General features: G+C 45.3%; 1 protein-coding gene and 1 long non-coding RNA gene across 5 annotated transcripts in view; one reads left to right on the plus strand and one right to left on the minus strand.

Moving 5' to 3' along the window:
- LOC140704466 (uncharacterized) overlaps positions 1 to 1,893 on the minus strand; it is a 62,114-nt gene extending 60,221 nt beyond the window's left edge. Inside the window, exon 1 of the long non-coding RNA XR_012083672.2 lies at positions 1,764 to 1,893. This is a non-coding gene — a long non-coding RNA (uncharacterized LOC140704466). The remainder of the gene's footprint in view (positions 1 to 1,763) is intronic.
- On the plus strand, positions 760 to 14,766 carry ARSI (arylsulfatase family member I). Of its 4 annotated transcripts, XM_078385641.1 has the most exons (4): positions 1,945 to 2,026; positions 3,519 to 3,715; positions 4,541 to 4,685; positions 8,447 to 14,766. In XM_078385641.1, exons 3-4 carry the CDS (start codon positions 4,666 to 4,668, stop codon positions 9,846 to 9,848), a joined length of 1,422 nt encoding a protein of 473 aa, XP_078241767.1. In that variant the 5' UTR covers positions 1,945 to 2,026; positions 3,519 to 3,715; positions 4,541 to 4,665; the 3' UTR covers positions 9,849 to 14,766. The 4 variants fall into 4 exon arrangements, with proteins under 4 accessions (XP_072846161.1, XP_020662462.1, XP_078241767.1 ...); XM_020806803.3 differs by lacking the exon at positions 3,519 to 3,715 and having other exon boundaries at positions 1,944 to 2,026; XM_072990062.2 differs by lacking the exon at positions 4,541 to 4,685 and having other exon boundaries at positions 1,951 to 2,026.
- Positions 14,767 to 16,436: the final 1,670 nt, after the last annotated feature.

A 16,436-nucleotide genomic window follows, 5' to 3' on the forward strand; every position in this document is an offset into this window, starting at 1 on the left:
GAGATAGCGCTATTTCGATATTACAGGTAGAAAAAATGTTAGCGCAAAAACTAATAAAACAGACGTTTCTTTGCAAGCTGGCACCCATGCATGTGCACATACCCACAATGTAGAGAAGGAGTGACAGAACTACATCCAAGTCTGGCAAGAAGGAAGGCACACCATGAGGAACAAGTGGGTCCTAGAACAAATCAAGCCTAAGCTGCCTCTAGAGGCAAACATGATGAAACTAAGGCTGCCCTACTTTGGACACATCATGAGAAGGCAAGGTTTGCTTAAAAAGACAATAATGCTGTGAAAAGTTGAAGGCGGCAGGCAAACGGGAAGGGAAGACCAAATTTGAGATGGACTGACTCCCTAAATTGAGCTTACATGAACTGAGCAGGGCTACTAAGGGCAGGATATGTCGGAGACCACTCCTTCATAAGGTGGTCCTAAGTTGGACCTGAGTTGACAGCACACAACGGTCACATCAGCAACATCATCATTCATCAGCTTAGAGCTGCTTAGACTCCCTGCACATTTGGACTGCCACCTCCATGAAACTGGTTTACTCGTCGGGTTGATTGGGTGTTTCTGTTGCTTTTTATTTCGTTTATGTCGAACTAAATGGTGCCAAGGGCCCCTTTTCCTACTTAGTTCAGGTCCGCGCTCGCACAACTTTGAAAAAAAAGGACATTCCTGCCCGAATGCCAGGAAACTGACTTCTGTTAGGACCCGGGAAACCCCTGCGCTTCCCCTCCGCGGCTTCCCTTGAATCGACGAGGGGACGGGGCGGGGCCGCCTCTTCAGGCTCCTCATAAACCTGGCCGCTTTAGGCAATATCCTGGGCAGATGTTTTACAACTTCTTGCGGGCTTCGGGGAAGGGCTTGGAAAGGGGTTTTTTCCCTCTCTGGCCCTGTTCTCAACCCTGGCAGTTTGGCAAGCAAGCAAGCAAGCGGGGAGCGGGGGGGGGCACCGGCACCAAAAATGATATTAAAAAGTAACCAAGCGGGTCGGGGAGGCACGAGCATTTGGAAATAATTTTATTTTTTATTTCTTTATCGGAAAGAGAGAGAAGGTGGGCCGCCAGAGAGAAAGCGGGAGAGAATAGCTCATAGCTAGTGACGAGAAGTTTGTTCTTACCAAGAATTTCCAACCCGACCAAGTGTCACAGAAGAGGAAAAGGGGGGGGGGGAAAGGGGGGGGCTGAACATTTATTTAGCCGTCCCTTCGGCAGACTTTCAGCTGGAAAGCTCTTCTTACCCTGAGAGAGATCCAAAGAGCTCAGCGTGCGAATAGGGAGAAGGGCGGTGTGTGTATGTGTGTGCGCGTGTGTCATTTCCGATCTCGTGTGTGCGTGCGAGCGAGCGAGCGCGTATTTCAAAGCCCCGGTGGTTTCCCCCCTCCGAGTGAGACATTGTCTAACCTTCCCGGGCTGGTATTAATAAGATCGCTCCGGAGGTTCCCCCTTTTTTGTGTGGTTTTAATTAGATCGGCTCTTCGATTGTGTTCCTGGCTTCCACTCACACGCGAAACCGGCACGCTTGCGGGGAGTTGGAAACCGCCGGGCAGCTGCGGATCCAAAGCCCCCTTCCCTTCCCTTCCCTCAGAGTTGCTTCCCAAAGCAGACTCGAGGGCGAGCGATCCTCTAGCAGAAGAGATGCCGGGACAATAGGAGCCCGCCCGCCCGGCCCCTTCCCATGCCTGCCGGCTGGGCTCCAGCATGGCTGTGTACGCCCTCACTGGCTTCTCCCTGGTCAGCCTGCTGAGTTTTGGCTACCTGTCTTGGGACTGGATGAAGCCCGGCTTGGTGGCCGACGTGGCCGTGGACCCTTTGCAGAAGCCTCTGCCCGGGGCTCGCCCCAGGCCTCCTCACCTCATCTTCATTCTGACCGACGACCAAGGCTACCACGACGTGGGCTACCACGGCTCGGAGATCCAGACGCCGACGCTGGACCGGCTGGCCGCGGAAGGGGTGAAGCTGGAGAACTATTACATCCAGCCCATCTGCACCCCCTCGAGGAGCCAGCTTATCACCGGAAGGTAAGACGCAGAGGCAGAAAGCGGGGGGAGGGGGGGGAGGCGGCGGCGCGATGATTAACAAAGTTGGAGTCGAAGACGCGGGTTCAAATGCTCACTTGGCCATGAGTGACTTCGGGCGAATCGCCTTGTCTTGGCCTGAACTTCGTCTGAGGAGAGGCGGGAAAGTAAACGTAACAGTGAGAGGTAACTAGAAGCCGCAAAGTTTTGCCCAACTGAAGCTGGGCAGGCCAGCCTGCCTCCCACCCTCTGCAGGTGGTCTTCTTAGTTGTGCCATACGAATGTGGGTCTTTACAATACCCTGACCCAATGGGGCAAGCGCTCCCTGAGTTTCATCCTTCAGTTTAGGTGTGGATTTCTTGGCGGGCCCTCAACAAATCACATCTTGATGTGTTCCCCACTTCTAATATGGGAGTCATACTGGCCTACCTGGCATGGATGGACTGTGCATTTTACAGCTTCTATTAAGTGAGTAGTAAAATGATGCCAGTAGTAATTATAGCGCGATGGGTGATCTGTAGCATTTCATCAAAAATCATGCCGTACGCCACTTTTCCTTTAGTTTTGTCGTAGATAATTTGTGTTGTTCCTGTTGGCAGAGAATATACCCCACACATTCTTATGGGGTATTTGGGGACAAGACCTTGCTGCCTTTATAATAAAAGGTAGGTAAGACCACCCAAAGGCTCTCTGTATGTAAGTGAAAAGACCACTTGCCTTAAAACACAGATATAAAAGGAAAGGACTGTCCTCTAAAAGGAACATTTTGTGTGGGGATTGTTGCCATGAGGAGTGTGTACCTTTATGATATATCTGTGAGGCTGTCACTGGGGCCTAATATGGTAACCCTAAACTTTGTTACTTGATGCCAGATGCACTGAAATCAGCAGAGGAGCTCCCAAATGTGATTCTGGAGGTAGGAAGGCTATACATTGCTACACTGTTTGTAACAGGAGAATAGAACTGGAAAGTGATGGTTTGGTGGGTATATTATGCTTAATTCACTGTTCAAATAATTTTAGAGTCATTGAAGTTTCACCTGAACAGTCTGAATTGAATGTTTAGAAGACTACACCCTTAGAAAAAGGAAAGGAAAGGAGTGCTGTTGGTGTTTATCTCAAACTTTCAACAATTCCAATGTGTGGGTCTTGGAGATTTTTCATCCAGTGTACTGCTGAAACACAACAGACAACATAGAATGTTGTGACAAAAAGAACATGGTGGAAGTTAGGTTTAGATACTCATTGTGCTGAAGTAGATAGAGTGATGGCCTAGGACTCCGGAGTAAAGGTAAAGATTCCCCTTGACATTTTTAGTCCAGTTGTGTCTGACTCTAGGGGCGGTGCTCATCCCGTTTTCAAGCCTTAGAGCCAGTGCTTGTCCAAAGACAGTTTCCGTTGCCACGTGGCCAGCGTGATTAGGGAACACTGTTTTACCTTCCCAGCGAGGTGGTACCTATTTATCTACTTGCATTTGCATGCTTTCGAACTGCTAGGTTGTTGAGGAGCTGGGACAAAGCGACGAGAGCTCACTCCGTCATGTGGATTCGATCTTACGATCTGCTGGTCTTCTGACCCTGCAGCACAGGCTTCTGCGGTTTAGCCCACAGCGCCACCACATCCCTTCAGGACTCGGGAGACCCAAGTTCAAATCCCCAATTGGCCATGGAAACTCACTGGGGATGTACAACTGGTAAAGCCACTCCTTAAATATCTCACTTACCTTGAGAGCCATATTAGGGTCAATGTAAGTTCATTCTGACTTCATGGCACATAAATAAATACTGTATAACAAATCTACACTGATCCAATTCTTCAGATCATCATAGTATACCAGATCTGCAGTGACATTATTTGCGCTCCTTTCAGATTCATTTGTTCAAGAACTTTTTAGGCACAGAACGAAGTCATAAGCATGGGTGCCCTAGGCTCTGTAGGCCAGACAGAGGTGCAATAAAATAAAATAAATATAAAAGGAAGTGGAGAGCAAACTACTGTGGTTGTTCCTTAAAAAAACACAAACCAACGATTTTCAGGATGAGGGACAGATGATTTTCACACTTGGTGCAGAGTGAATAGAATTGACTCATTGTGTGACTAATGTTCTAGCCTAGCAAGTGAGCTGGTATACCTCTTACAAGTTATTCCATTTCTAGGGAATTGGATAGTAAGCAATATAAGAAAATATGCTCCTGGTGTAAAAGTGTGGAATAGTCCAGGTTGAATATAGAAAGAATACTTAACAGAATTTGGAGTAATGATCAGCACATTGACAGTGGTCTGAATTGTCTGAGAACATGCAGCCAGTCCAGAAGGAGCACCAGCTCATTTCTTAGACCACCCTACCAACAGTCCTGTGCAGTCAAGAGAGGTCAAAAAGTAAGAGCCAGTGCACTTCCTAAGGCTCCACTATACTGTACTGGCCTGCTCCTGCTAATACCGCACAACTGAGTGTCAGGGTCAGATCACATAGCATGGCAAATGTGTATTTCTTCCTCTTCCACTGTCCCCCCTCCAGGCATGCAAATCTTTCAATGCTGTGGGCCTAAGACAACCGATGTGCAAATGAAGTTCTGCAGACATGCTGTTTCCCAGTCAACCAATCACCCAAGGAAAGCAGGCTAGTTTGGCAAGTGTGGGCTGATGTTCTGTGCCCAGTTTAGGTATGAGTGTTAGCACTGCCACTGCAGCTGAGACCTGCTATTCCCGCCTACTCCACCTGCACAAACAAGGCCTTGCAGCTTCCCTTGTCTTTTCCTGAGTCTTAGCCTCTTTCCTTGTGCTTCCTCTTCCCTCTACTTTCTCCTCTTGTCTCCTTTCTGTCATCTTGTGGGTCACAGATTACTGAACCAATCAGTTTGAGTTGCTGCCAGCTTTCAGGGGCAAATGTAGGCAGGAAATACAAGGACAGTGTGGCCCCTGCTGACTTATGAATGGTTTGATACAGTGGCCCACCCCTAGGAAATTGCCCACTCTTCCTATACATGCCTACCTAGGAATATGTCTATTTGAAACAGGCTTCTGACCAGTTATGTACAGTATTGTCCTGCTGAAATAGGGTTGTTTCCTTCCCTGTTTTCTCTTTGGTTGGTTTTTGAATATGTTACCCCAGGAACTGGATCAAATATTCTACTTAATTTGATGCTGGGGCAGACATAACATGGTTCCATACTCTCATGTCATATGCATCGTTACATGGATATTCTGTAGGCACAGATAATTAAAGCTGGAGTAGTCAATATAGTGATGGAATCTAGCCCCTAAGAGCAGATAGGTTCTATTCCACAACATGCTCAGACTACCCCCCATACAGCCCACACTTGCCTGCCTCCCTTCCTTCAGTATGCATGCATGCATGTGTGCTTGCTTGCCTGCTTCTCTTTCTGTGTGGAGGTTGGGCATGGGCACCAGCCACCACTGGGAGAAAGCACAATAGTACCTTCAATATTGGGAAGATACTACATCTTAGGCAGCACAGGCTTCCATGGTGTAAAATCCATTTTAAACATTTATTTATTTATTTATTTATTTATTTATTTATTTATTTATTTATTTATTTATTTATTTATTGGACTTATATACCGCCCCATAGTGCTACAAGCACTCTCCGGGCAGTTTACAAGTTAATTATGCAGGCTACACATTGCCCCCCCCCCAGTGAGCTGGGTACTCATTTTACCGACCTCGGAAGGATGGAAGGCTGAGTCAACCTTGAGCCGGCTACCTGGGATTTGAACCCCAGGTCATGAGCACAGTTTTAGCTGCAGTACAGCGTTTTAACCACTGCGCCACGAGGCTCATTATGATAGGTGTTTAGAAACCTGCTTTGAAGGACCGATAGTGCTATTCAGGACAGATTTGAATACATTTTTGTTGGGATTAAACCCCCTTTGAGAGCCGGTGTGGTGCTGCTGACAAGAGTGCCAGGCTAAGAATTGGGAGACGAGAGTTCAAACCTCCGATCTGCGACAGAAATTCACTGGGAGTGTGTGTGGTCATGGTAAACCACTTCTTGAATATCTCCCCGATCTCAAAAACTCTCTTAGGGTCATCATAAGTGAGAACATAACAAAATACCACATACCTCTTTGGAACCTTGTGCTGGGTAGACATGTACAGGATTCTGCTTTAGGAGCTGCTCAATTTAGCCGCTCATGGGGACAGGCAATCCTGTGATGTAGAGTCAGTATTAAAAGGACCAGGTTCTCTTTGAGAAGATTATGAAGAAAAGATGTCAGTACAGAAATTCCGAAAACCTACCTTATGACTACAGGGCCAAAGGTTATGCCAGGTCATCCCTGCCAGCTGCCTAATGGGAAGGAAGGCGAGTGGAGAGACAGGAAGTGTAAGCAGTTCCATTTACATCATGTATCCCGCCCTCCCTACACCTAGAGGGCCAGTTGACATTAGACGCCCTGTAGAAAGGAGGTCGAGCTCCAGGCTGCTGCTCCAGACTGCCTGGTTGTGTTGATCGTTTGGCTCTCTTTGAGGAAGCCGTTCTTATCCTTCTGTTGCATTTTAGAAATGTCCTGTGGCATTTTGAGGACTAGAGTTGAAAAGACAGATACAAGTCTGCATACTTAATAAATAATATAAAGCATTCTTCCTTGGATCGTCCTCTTGTAGAAATTAATTAACAGCATCGAGGTCCTGGTATGAAGGTGCCGAGGCGCCCAGTTCTGGCCCTCTAGGAAGATGAACCTTGCAGAATGCTACCCTCAGTTAATCTGGAAGCTTTCCTGTTAACTTGTAAAACATAGTCTGGCAGTTGGTGTCCAGCTGGCAATTACTGACTGGACGGGCTACAATTCAGTGTCTTAGCGTGTTTTACTGTGTGACAGGTGCCAACAGAGGCAGTGAGGTGGTAAGATTGCAGGTCTGCCTGGCCTGCTTCCTGTCTTAAACTTCTCAGCAAGGCTAAATCTGTTTTTCCTCCATACATAATCTTAAAAATGAATCTAATTGTTCCACTCTGAAAGGAAGATGATGCATGATATAAAATTAATTGTGCCCTGACTCTTAAATGATTCTGTAAGCTTTGAAGATCATCTTTGTCCAGGGTGGATCTGAGGCCAATTGCGTTTGTCACTATTTATGAGTTATGGGACTAGGAACTGGAGCTTTTTTTCAGCGTAATTCTCTTTCTCCTGGAAATTATGTTTGCCTCCTTTTGAGAAATTGCCATAATTTCCAGAATTAGAACTAGACGTTCACTAAGGTTGGAGACAGACGTCATATCGAAAGAGGACTCACAGCATGTTCTTCTGGCCTTCTGTGAGTCTGTCTTCACAACAGAACTGTCTGGAAAGCACACTGGGTTGCCATGTCTCATCCTCTTCCTGCTTCCCCCATCATTTGCTCCTGTTGCTTCCCCCATCTCTGGCTTGGAGAAGGAAACCGTGGCCTATATCTTAGGCTACACAGCACGCAGTAAACTTCCCTCAGTGGGTGCTGAAAACAGAGGAGGTGTGGAGGCAACAGGAAGAGTTTTGCAGGATGAAGGACCAAGTGAGAAAGAGACAAGACTTGGCTAGCTAGTATGCCCATCTGGCTGTTCTTGTTTCATCAGACAGATGCACTCTGAACATAGGACGCTGTCAAGTCAGCTATATCATGTTCAACCACTGGGTCCTTCTGCCCTTATACTATCAGCTGAGATATCCAATGGGTTTCAAACATTTTTGTTTCCTAGTCCTACCTGGAGATCTCTTACATTACCATGTTGCCACCTATCCAGATATTAACCAGGTCTGAACCTGACTGGCATATGAATAAGCCAAGATTGGACATATTCAGGGTGCTGTAATCTTTCCCCAGGGACGTGGTGGCACTGTGGGCTAAACCGCAGAAGCCTGTGCTGCAGGGTCAGAAGACCAAGCAGTCGTAAGATCGAATCCACGCGACGGAGTGAGCTCCCGTCACTTGTCCCAGCTTCCGCCAACCTAGCGGTTCGAAAGCATGCAAATGCAAGTAGATTAATAGGGACCACTTCGGTGGGAAGGTAACAGTGTTCCGTTTTTAAGTCGCACTGGCCATGTGACCACGGAAAGATTGTCTTTGGACAAAACGCTGGCTCTATGGCTTGGAAACGGGGATGAGCACCGCCCCCTAGAGTTGAACACGACTGGACAAAAAAAAATTGTCAAGGGGAACCTTTACCTTTACCTAATCTTTCCTCAACTGGTTCTGTATGGTGCAACTTGTGTGTGTATGTATTCATGTATATACTGAGTGCAGATATTTTGTGTCTGCCTACAGGATGAAAATTCTGGATGTGCAGTTTTGTGATCCTTAAGAATAACTCCTAACTCTTATTAGTGTTCTGTCAGGCAAATATATTCATCAAATGCATGAATGGTAGCTCTGATGAGGAACCAAGGTGTTGCAATTCATTATGTTCTTTCTGCTTTCTTTTACTTCCTAGGTACCAAATCCATACAGGACTTCAGCACTCCATTATCCGTCCACGGCAGCCCAACTGCCTGCCCTTCAATCAAGTCACCCTTCCCCAGAAGTTGCAGGAAGCTGGTTACTCAACCCACATGGTAGGCAAATGGCACCTAGGGTTCTATCGCAAAGAATGTCTGCCCACCCGCAGAGGCTTTGACACTTTTTTGGGATCACTGACAGGAAATGTGGATTATTATACCTATGACAATTGTGATGGGCCCGGAGTGTGCGGCTATGACCTTCATGATGGGGAAAATGTTGCTTGGGAACAAAGTGGCAAATATTCCACTTTCCTCTATGCTCAGCGAGTCAGCAAAATCTTGGCCACTCATAATCCAAAGGAACCCATATTTATTTATGTAGCCTTCCAAGCAGTGCACACTCCATTGCAGTCCCCGAAGGAGTACATCTACCGCTATCGCTCCATGGGTAATGTGGCGCGGCGCAAATACGCTGCAATGGTTACTTGCATGGATGAAGCCGTGAAGAACATCACCTGGGCACTCAAGAAGTATGGTTACTATGACAACAGTGTGATTGTTTTCTCGACAGACAATGGGGGGCAGACCTTCTCTGGAGGAAGCAACTGGCCTCTGCGAGGCCGCAAAGGAACGTATTGGGAAGGAGGAGTCCGTGGAATTGGGTTTGTCCACAGCCCTCTGATCAAACGCAAACGGAGAACCAGTCGGGCGCTAATTCACATAACCGACTGGTACCCAACTCTAGTGACTTTGGCTCGAGGCAACTTGTCTGAAGCAGATGGTTTGGATGGTTATAACGTGTGGCCAGCTATTAGTGAAGGCAAGGAATCTCCACGAACTGAAATTCTGCATAACATCGATCCTCTTTATAATCACGCGAAATATGGTTCGTTAGAGCGTGGCTATGGCATATGGAACACTGCAGTACAGGCCTCTGTGCGGGTAGGAGACTGGAAGCTACTGACTGGAGACCCTGGTTACAGTGACTGGATCCCACCACAGACTTTAGCCACCTTCCCAGGAAGCTGGTGGAACTTAGAGCGCCTGACAGATGGTGTTCGCAAATCAGTCTGGCTGTTCAACATCACCGCCGACCCTTATGAGCGCTATGACCTGTCGGAGCAGCGGCCTGATATCGTCAGGGCTCTGCTTCTCAGACTCGTCCGCTACAACCAGACTGCCATTCCAGTTAGATATCCAGCAGAAAATCCTCGAGCTCACCCTGACTTCAACGGGGGTGCCTGGGGACCCTGGGCAACGGATGAAGAAGACGCATGGGAGGCAGTAGCTCATGGGAAGCTGAAAAACAAGAAGCGGAAGAAGAAGTGCAAGATTTGCAAGCTGCGCTCCTTTTTCCGGAAGCTGAACACCAGACTGATGTCCAACCGCATCTGAGTGGGGTGGATGGTTGCCCAAAGCAGCCTTAATGGGGTGGGGTATGTCCTAGCAGCCCTTTCCTTACAGGAGCGCAGGATGCTGCCTTACACTGAGTCCAACTCTCATTCCAGCCCAGTTGTGTAGTGAAGTCTGTGATGGGCTGTGGCTCTTCATGATTTTCAGGCAACCTTCTTTGTTAACTGTACCTGGAGATGACAAGGATTGGACCCGAGACTTTTGGCCTGCAAAGCCATGGGAGGAAGAGGGAAGCGGGCATAGGATCAGTTCCCCAATCTCATCCCACATCCCCAGACATAGTGTTCAAAGTAGGGTGATACTCCTATCCTATTCCTTTTCAGGTGGGCATAACTGAGTCTACCCCACTTCCTTTTCCCTCCCTGTTTAAGAACATCACTCTTCTTACGTTCCTCCTTTGAGCACAGTCCATCCTGCTGCACCTTCATGAGAGGGGAAACCCTGCAGTGCCTGTTGCTTCCAGACTGTGGGAGCCTGCTTGCCACGTTTACAGGAACAGCCTCTTCCTATACATTGCTTATTTCAGGACAGGGTTATCAGTTGGGATAGTGATTAATGACCACGTGTGCCTTACTGCAAGACACAGCACCCTGAAGGACTCTTAACTGCAGGCCAGCTAGGAGCTGGTGGGAAAAGGCGCCGCCTGCATCAAGCTGTCAGCTATAAACCAAAGATCAAACCAATTGTATTCCAAATGCTAAAAGTGTTCAGAGTGTCTCCTTTGGAAGAGGAGCTGCTTTGTGTTTTTTTGCTATTACCTCATAAATGACTGACCATAAATAATCTTCAGTTCGGTTTTGATTTTGCTCTGCGGCAAAGCCTGCGGGCGCTCTCTTCTCCACCTCCCTCCCCCAGCTCCCCGAAGCGACACCTTCCCACTCCTGATCACATTCAGCACGTGTGGGTGGTAGTACAAAAGACTTGGGACAGTTATTTTTATCAGAGACCGAATTCAGATTTTTGAGACAGTGTGAACATTTATCCTAAATATACACAATGCCAAACAACTTGTAAGCATGAGCATGGACAAGCATAAAGGGTAGGCAGTCACTGCCTGTCTTAATGTGCATACACTAAAGTGTGCAGAGAGAAGCTGACACGTGAGCAGTGTTTACATTCTGCTTTACATAGCTGTTCATATGTGTACAAAGAAAAGCTCGCATATCTGTTTTCTCAGTCATTGACACATGCACAATTCCTGGCTCACAATGGACTGAAAAGAAGCTGCTGCTCTTACAGAACCTTTTTCTTTGCAGTCTCATGCACGCCGTAGGTATCTCACACTTGAACTGCTCAGCTTTCAGTTCAAGAGCACATAGGAGTTTCCATTAAGTTGCTTCCATTTATCAGTTTTTGTTTAAAACTGAACATGGGAATGATGTGTGTATATATGTATGATTAGGTCAGAAACAGTTAAACAAAGCCTTACTGTTGCTACACAATAGGGAGCAATTGCTTCAGGTATTTGTTCATGCAATGCATCATTAACTTAAAGAATACATTGCTACAAAAATGGTGATGACAACTAGCTTAGTAGTACAAGCTTTATAAAGAGACCAGGCAAGTTCTGGGTGGATTAGCCTATTAATGTCTGTTAGTCATGATAGCAAGCCAAAACTTTCATGCTGGAAAAAAACCCTGAGAGGTAGATCTTTGCAGGCATATAGGCAATGGCCATCCCTGTGGCCATGTGTCTGAACATATGAAGCCACCTTGAACTAGCCCATTGGAAGATGTTCTGTGCTAGATGGACCAGTAGGCTGGCATGTTAAGACCTGGCATTTTAGGAATAGCAGCATTTGTGGAACTCCTTGCCACAGGATGTGGTGATGGCATCTGGCCTAGATGCCTTTAAAGGGGGATTGGACAGATTCCTGGAGAAAAAGTCAGTCACAGTTTACAAGCCATGATGGGGATGTATAATCTCCAGGCTTAGAAGGAAGATACCTCAAAATGCCAGATGCAGGAGAGGGGTATCAGGAGACAGGTATCTGTCTCGTGTGCTTCCAGAGGCATCTGGTGAGGGCACTGTGAGATACAGGAAGCAGGAATAGATGGGCCCTAGGCCTGATCCAGCAGGGCTCTTCTTATGTTATCCATGAAAAGTCATGGAAAATATATTCAACAAAATCCAGCTAGATGTTGAGATTATACTTTCTCTGTAATCAGCATGTTTTCTCTCTGACAAAGGGCTTTTTTGTGGACACATGTTTCGGCAGTCACACTTGCAAATTAAGCCCGTATTTACTTTCTGATGACCAATCATAGAACAAAGCATACTGCAACAACGCAAGGTGAGGAAAAGTTTTCATTAGAACAAATAGATACTTTTCACCATTATAGAAATACTGCTTCTAAATGCATGCTAAATTGGATCCTAAGTGTATCCATTCATCCATCTAGCTTAGTAGTTACTTTTTCCTTTTTTTGTTCTGACTGGTAGTAGATTTTCTGAGTTTTAGGCAAGAATTTTTCCCTTCCCTTCCCTGCATAGAAAATAAATTGGTGATGTGTACATGCAAAATGCATGATTCTGTCTGCAAACTATGGCTCTTGAGTAGAGATGGGAACAAATATAAAAATGGATCGCTTTTTCCTACAAATATATCTGATTCATTAAATATTCATCAATCCGTATTTGTGGGTTCGAGACACATCCAGGAATATGAAGGGATGAATATTTACCAGTTTTTATTCATCCTTTGTATTTAAAACAACAACAAAAAACTCATTCTGCCTACCAGCTGCTGATCAGCTGATCAGAATGGCAGCCACCACCCCACACAGCCACCCAATACCACAGCCTACCCCCACCCCCTTCCTTTTCCTACCTTTGGCCCCACGCTACCCCACCCCCACTGACACCCTCTTACCTTAATCATTGCTGCCGAGGTCTTCTGGCCTCAGAGCCATGCATGTAAAAATGGAGACTGGCTGCCCTTTGCAAAGATGGCAGCTGCAGCTTCCCTACCATAAATGAAGCTGAAGCCGCCATCTTTGCAAAGGGCAGCCAGCCTCCTTTTTTACACACTCTGGCTGCACAGGCCTGATGGAGACCTTGGCAGCAGCTATTAAGGTAAGGGGGTGTGGATGGGGTGGGGGCTAAGGTAGGGAAAGGAAGGGGCTGTGGGGGTTGGCTGTTGGGGTGGCTGGCTGTGTGGGGAGGGTGGCTGCCTATCGGCTTCTGATCAGTTGATCAGCAGCTGGTAGGCAGAATGGGCTTCTGTGTTGTGTGGTAAACTCTCCTGGGGGGGACTCAATTTGCGGGTGAATAACATGGATGTCTGATATCCAGTCTTCAATCAAAGTTGGTAAGTGTGTTGGGGAAAGACATAGGAAGCTCTGTTATGATTCTGGAGTCTCTAAGTACCTGGGGGGAGCTTTCCTGGGGGGGGGGGTCCTCTTTGTGACACTATAACTCGTGGATTCATGATCCAATGTTCACCACACTTTCAGGAATTGTAGAAAAGCATCTGATGAAGTTTCCCTGAAAATCTGGTGTCTCCTAGGTGGTTGGGGCCCAGTGTTATAACCATTTAAAGTGCAGATGAATAGACGGATCGATTCATCGATTTGTCGAAGAAAATTCATATATTTGTATTAGTTGATCTGTTAATCTTGATGAATAATGGTTAAAAATGAATCACCATTTTTTTATTTGTCCCATCTCTACTCCTGAGCTATGGTAGCTAGGATGTTCCATTCCATATTAAAGCTAAGTGAGAAAGAAGATGTGTCCATCCAGTTCTTTGTTCATGTTTAACAGGGGCTTTTTTTTCTCAGGGCTGTCATGCTAAAGCAATCCTGGCTTTTGTTTTGTCCTTGCCTAATAACGTGTATTCTTCCTTCCTACAAAACATTTTGAAAGCAGAGCAACTGCCTTTTAGCATAGCGTCACTGATCACTGATAACTAACATAATGTGAGACCTGGTGCCAAAATTCTTACCCGTGGCCCTGTTGTTTTGAGGTCGGATTTCTGCTGCACCGCCTTGAAGTGGTAGTAGATGCAGTGTTCCTTGCCTGCAGCCTCTTGGGGCAAGAGTCACACAGAAATTGTGTTTGGGAGCCTTAGCCTAAGACACCACTTTGATTGATGGACTGTGAAATACAAGCTTCAACTTAGCATTATCCTTACAGGGTATTAAATGAACCTTTCTTTATTCCTCCTGTTATTTGTCTGCCTTAATAGCAAGATGGCCTGTGTTATCTAAAGGAAGTGACTGGAATCTTCAGCTTAAGTGAAAATGGCCGACCCTCCACATGATTTCCTTTCCTTAAATTTTAAGGCCTCCCCCCGCCCAATTATAATTGGAGGCACAGATGGGGCAGACTATGAAGAAAAAAAGGGCAAACAGCTTTAAAAGCAGTTTTGAATAGGAGTTATATTTGCTTTCACACAATACATTTTACATTTTTTTCCCCACAGGTTTTACTTAAGAGCACTGTATGTAGGCGAAAGCCCGGCTGTGAATTTTGGAAAATAGTTATTTTTGTCACTGGAAAATGAGCCGTGGTAGCACTTGTCAGCTCTTGTATGAGCTATGTGAGGGTCCTTTTCGTTCCTTAAAAAAAAAAAAAAGAAAAAAAGAAACAACTGTCATTTAAAATCTTCCGCTATGAAATCTGTGGCAGTTGACAGCATTTATACTGTGTACCTGTTGGTGGTGCTTTTGACAGCTGTATGTGCAAAGTGTGGATTTGCGGGTTTTATGACAAGCATAGCCTACAATTTCTTGGGTCTGGGGGGAAAATGCAGTCCAAATAAGTGGTAATTTTTTTTAAAGAAGAGGTGCTAATAAGTGTTTGGTTGTTCTCTTGAAAAAAATCCACTAAGATAATGGATTGCCTTAATTGTTTTCCGAGGAGTTTCTGAATAAACATACTTGCTCAACTAAAAAACACTGTGCTGTGTTGGTTAATGTTGGACAGAGAGCCATGAAACATACAGGGTGAACTTGTGCCGGTCACTCCTTCTCAGCATGACCTCCCTCACAGGGTTGACGTGATGATAAAGTAGAAAGAAGGAGAACCATATATGCTGCCTTCAGCTCACTGGATGAAAGATGGAATAGAAATGTGTGCTGGTCAGTGGTGCTGATTGTGTTCACTCAATGATTGTGTACCTAAACCAGGCTTCCCAAACCTTCCAGAGGTGTTGTACTACAGCTGTCAGAATCCTATTGTGGAAATTAGTATCTAAATTACTCCCCACCCCCACCCCGAGACTCAAGACATAAAAATTTTTTAACTCCCAACATTAGCTAGATAAAAATTCAAAAAGCTATCATACTAAAACCAGCTAGACAAAGGATAATATTGAACTACAGTGGTATTAAAATATTTTAAAAACATAACAGTAAAGAAATCCAAAAACAAAGATGGGTGATACCTTTATTATACCAATAATATCCCAGAAATGGGCTAGCTTTCCAAGTTCTGCAGGACCTCTATTTATTTTTATTTTATTTATTTATTCTATTTATATCCCACCTACAGTATCTGGTTGATATGACCACTGTAGGCGGCTTACAAAGTCATAATACAATAATGCAATAATAATAGCAATAATAAAAAAGAATTATTGCAATCAATATTAAAAACTTCAAGATGGGGAAAAAAAAAAGAAAAATGAACTACAAAGAAAAGAAAAGAGAAAAAGCAAATATAGGCCATTGCAGAGCTTTGAGCTGTGTGTATATGTAGAAAAACAGAAGAGTCTCAGCAATATCTTTGCCAGATGTGAGGGCCAGACTCATAGTTGCAAAATGAACTTCCAAAATGAGGCCTGCAGCCTTGAGGTACGTATCAGGTTTTACCTCAGGGGGATATAAATTGCATTGCCTTTATCAACCAACAGCAGCCCTTCACTAAGCATCTTTTCCATTGCAGGGAGATTCAGTATGGTTGGGACAAGGACCTTGGGGGCTTGCTTATACTGAGTCCACACAACTTCCGTTCCTTTTTACTAGTGGTTCCTTGAACTACCAAAAAAAGAAGTGTAGCATCCATCCTTCAGAAGCCCCTTCCTCAAAAACAAAAACATAGTTAATTACCAGAATTGCACCTGAATGAAAGTCTTTGCCTGTTTACAGAGACAACAAGGGGGAAAACCAGCCTAGCCTCCCTCGACTAGGAGTTTCTATTGACTGGGAACAGCTACTGGGAGAAGGGTCTGTTTACATTGGAAGGGCACTAGATTGGGGAAGCCTTACCCAATTTGAAAGGAGCCGTTGCCCAGAAAAACTTGATATTCTTGGTCCTGGCAGTTTCTTTCCCTCATCCCATCATTTTCTTTGCTAATACTAACCCACAAATGAGCCACCTTTTCAACATTCCTTCTATTCTGACAAGAGCCAGAGCTCAGAAAGGTAATTATAAAAAAGCAATTAATTACCACATTACTAATTTATAGTGTTTGCCAAATGGTTTGCTGCCATTAAGTCATTGCAATGTGTAAAAAAATGACTCATTGCATTGATTGTACTTTTTAATATTTGAAAAGATGATGGCAACAAGTTTGAAAAATCTCTGTGAAAATGCCTCTGAAATGCCTTTAAAGGGAACTCCAA

This window comes from Pogona vitticeps, chromosome 2, assembly GCF_051106095.1.
Source record: "Pogona vitticeps strain Pit_001003342236 chromosome 2, PviZW2.1, whole genome shotgun sequence".
In the NCBI taxonomy this organism is placed as follows: domain Eukaryota; kingdom Metazoa; phylum Chordata; class Lepidosauria; order Squamata; family Agamidae; genus Pogona; species Pogona vitticeps.

Coding starts and splice junctions, on each gene's coding strand:
- ARSI (XM_072990060.2), top strand. CDS start 1,707: ATGGCTGTGTACGCCCTCACTGGCTTCTCCCTGGTCAGCCTGCTGAGT. Junction 2,027..8,446: donor AGCCAGCTTATCACCGGAAG/GTAAGACGCAGA, acceptor TTTACTTCCTAG/GTACCAAATCCATACAGGAC.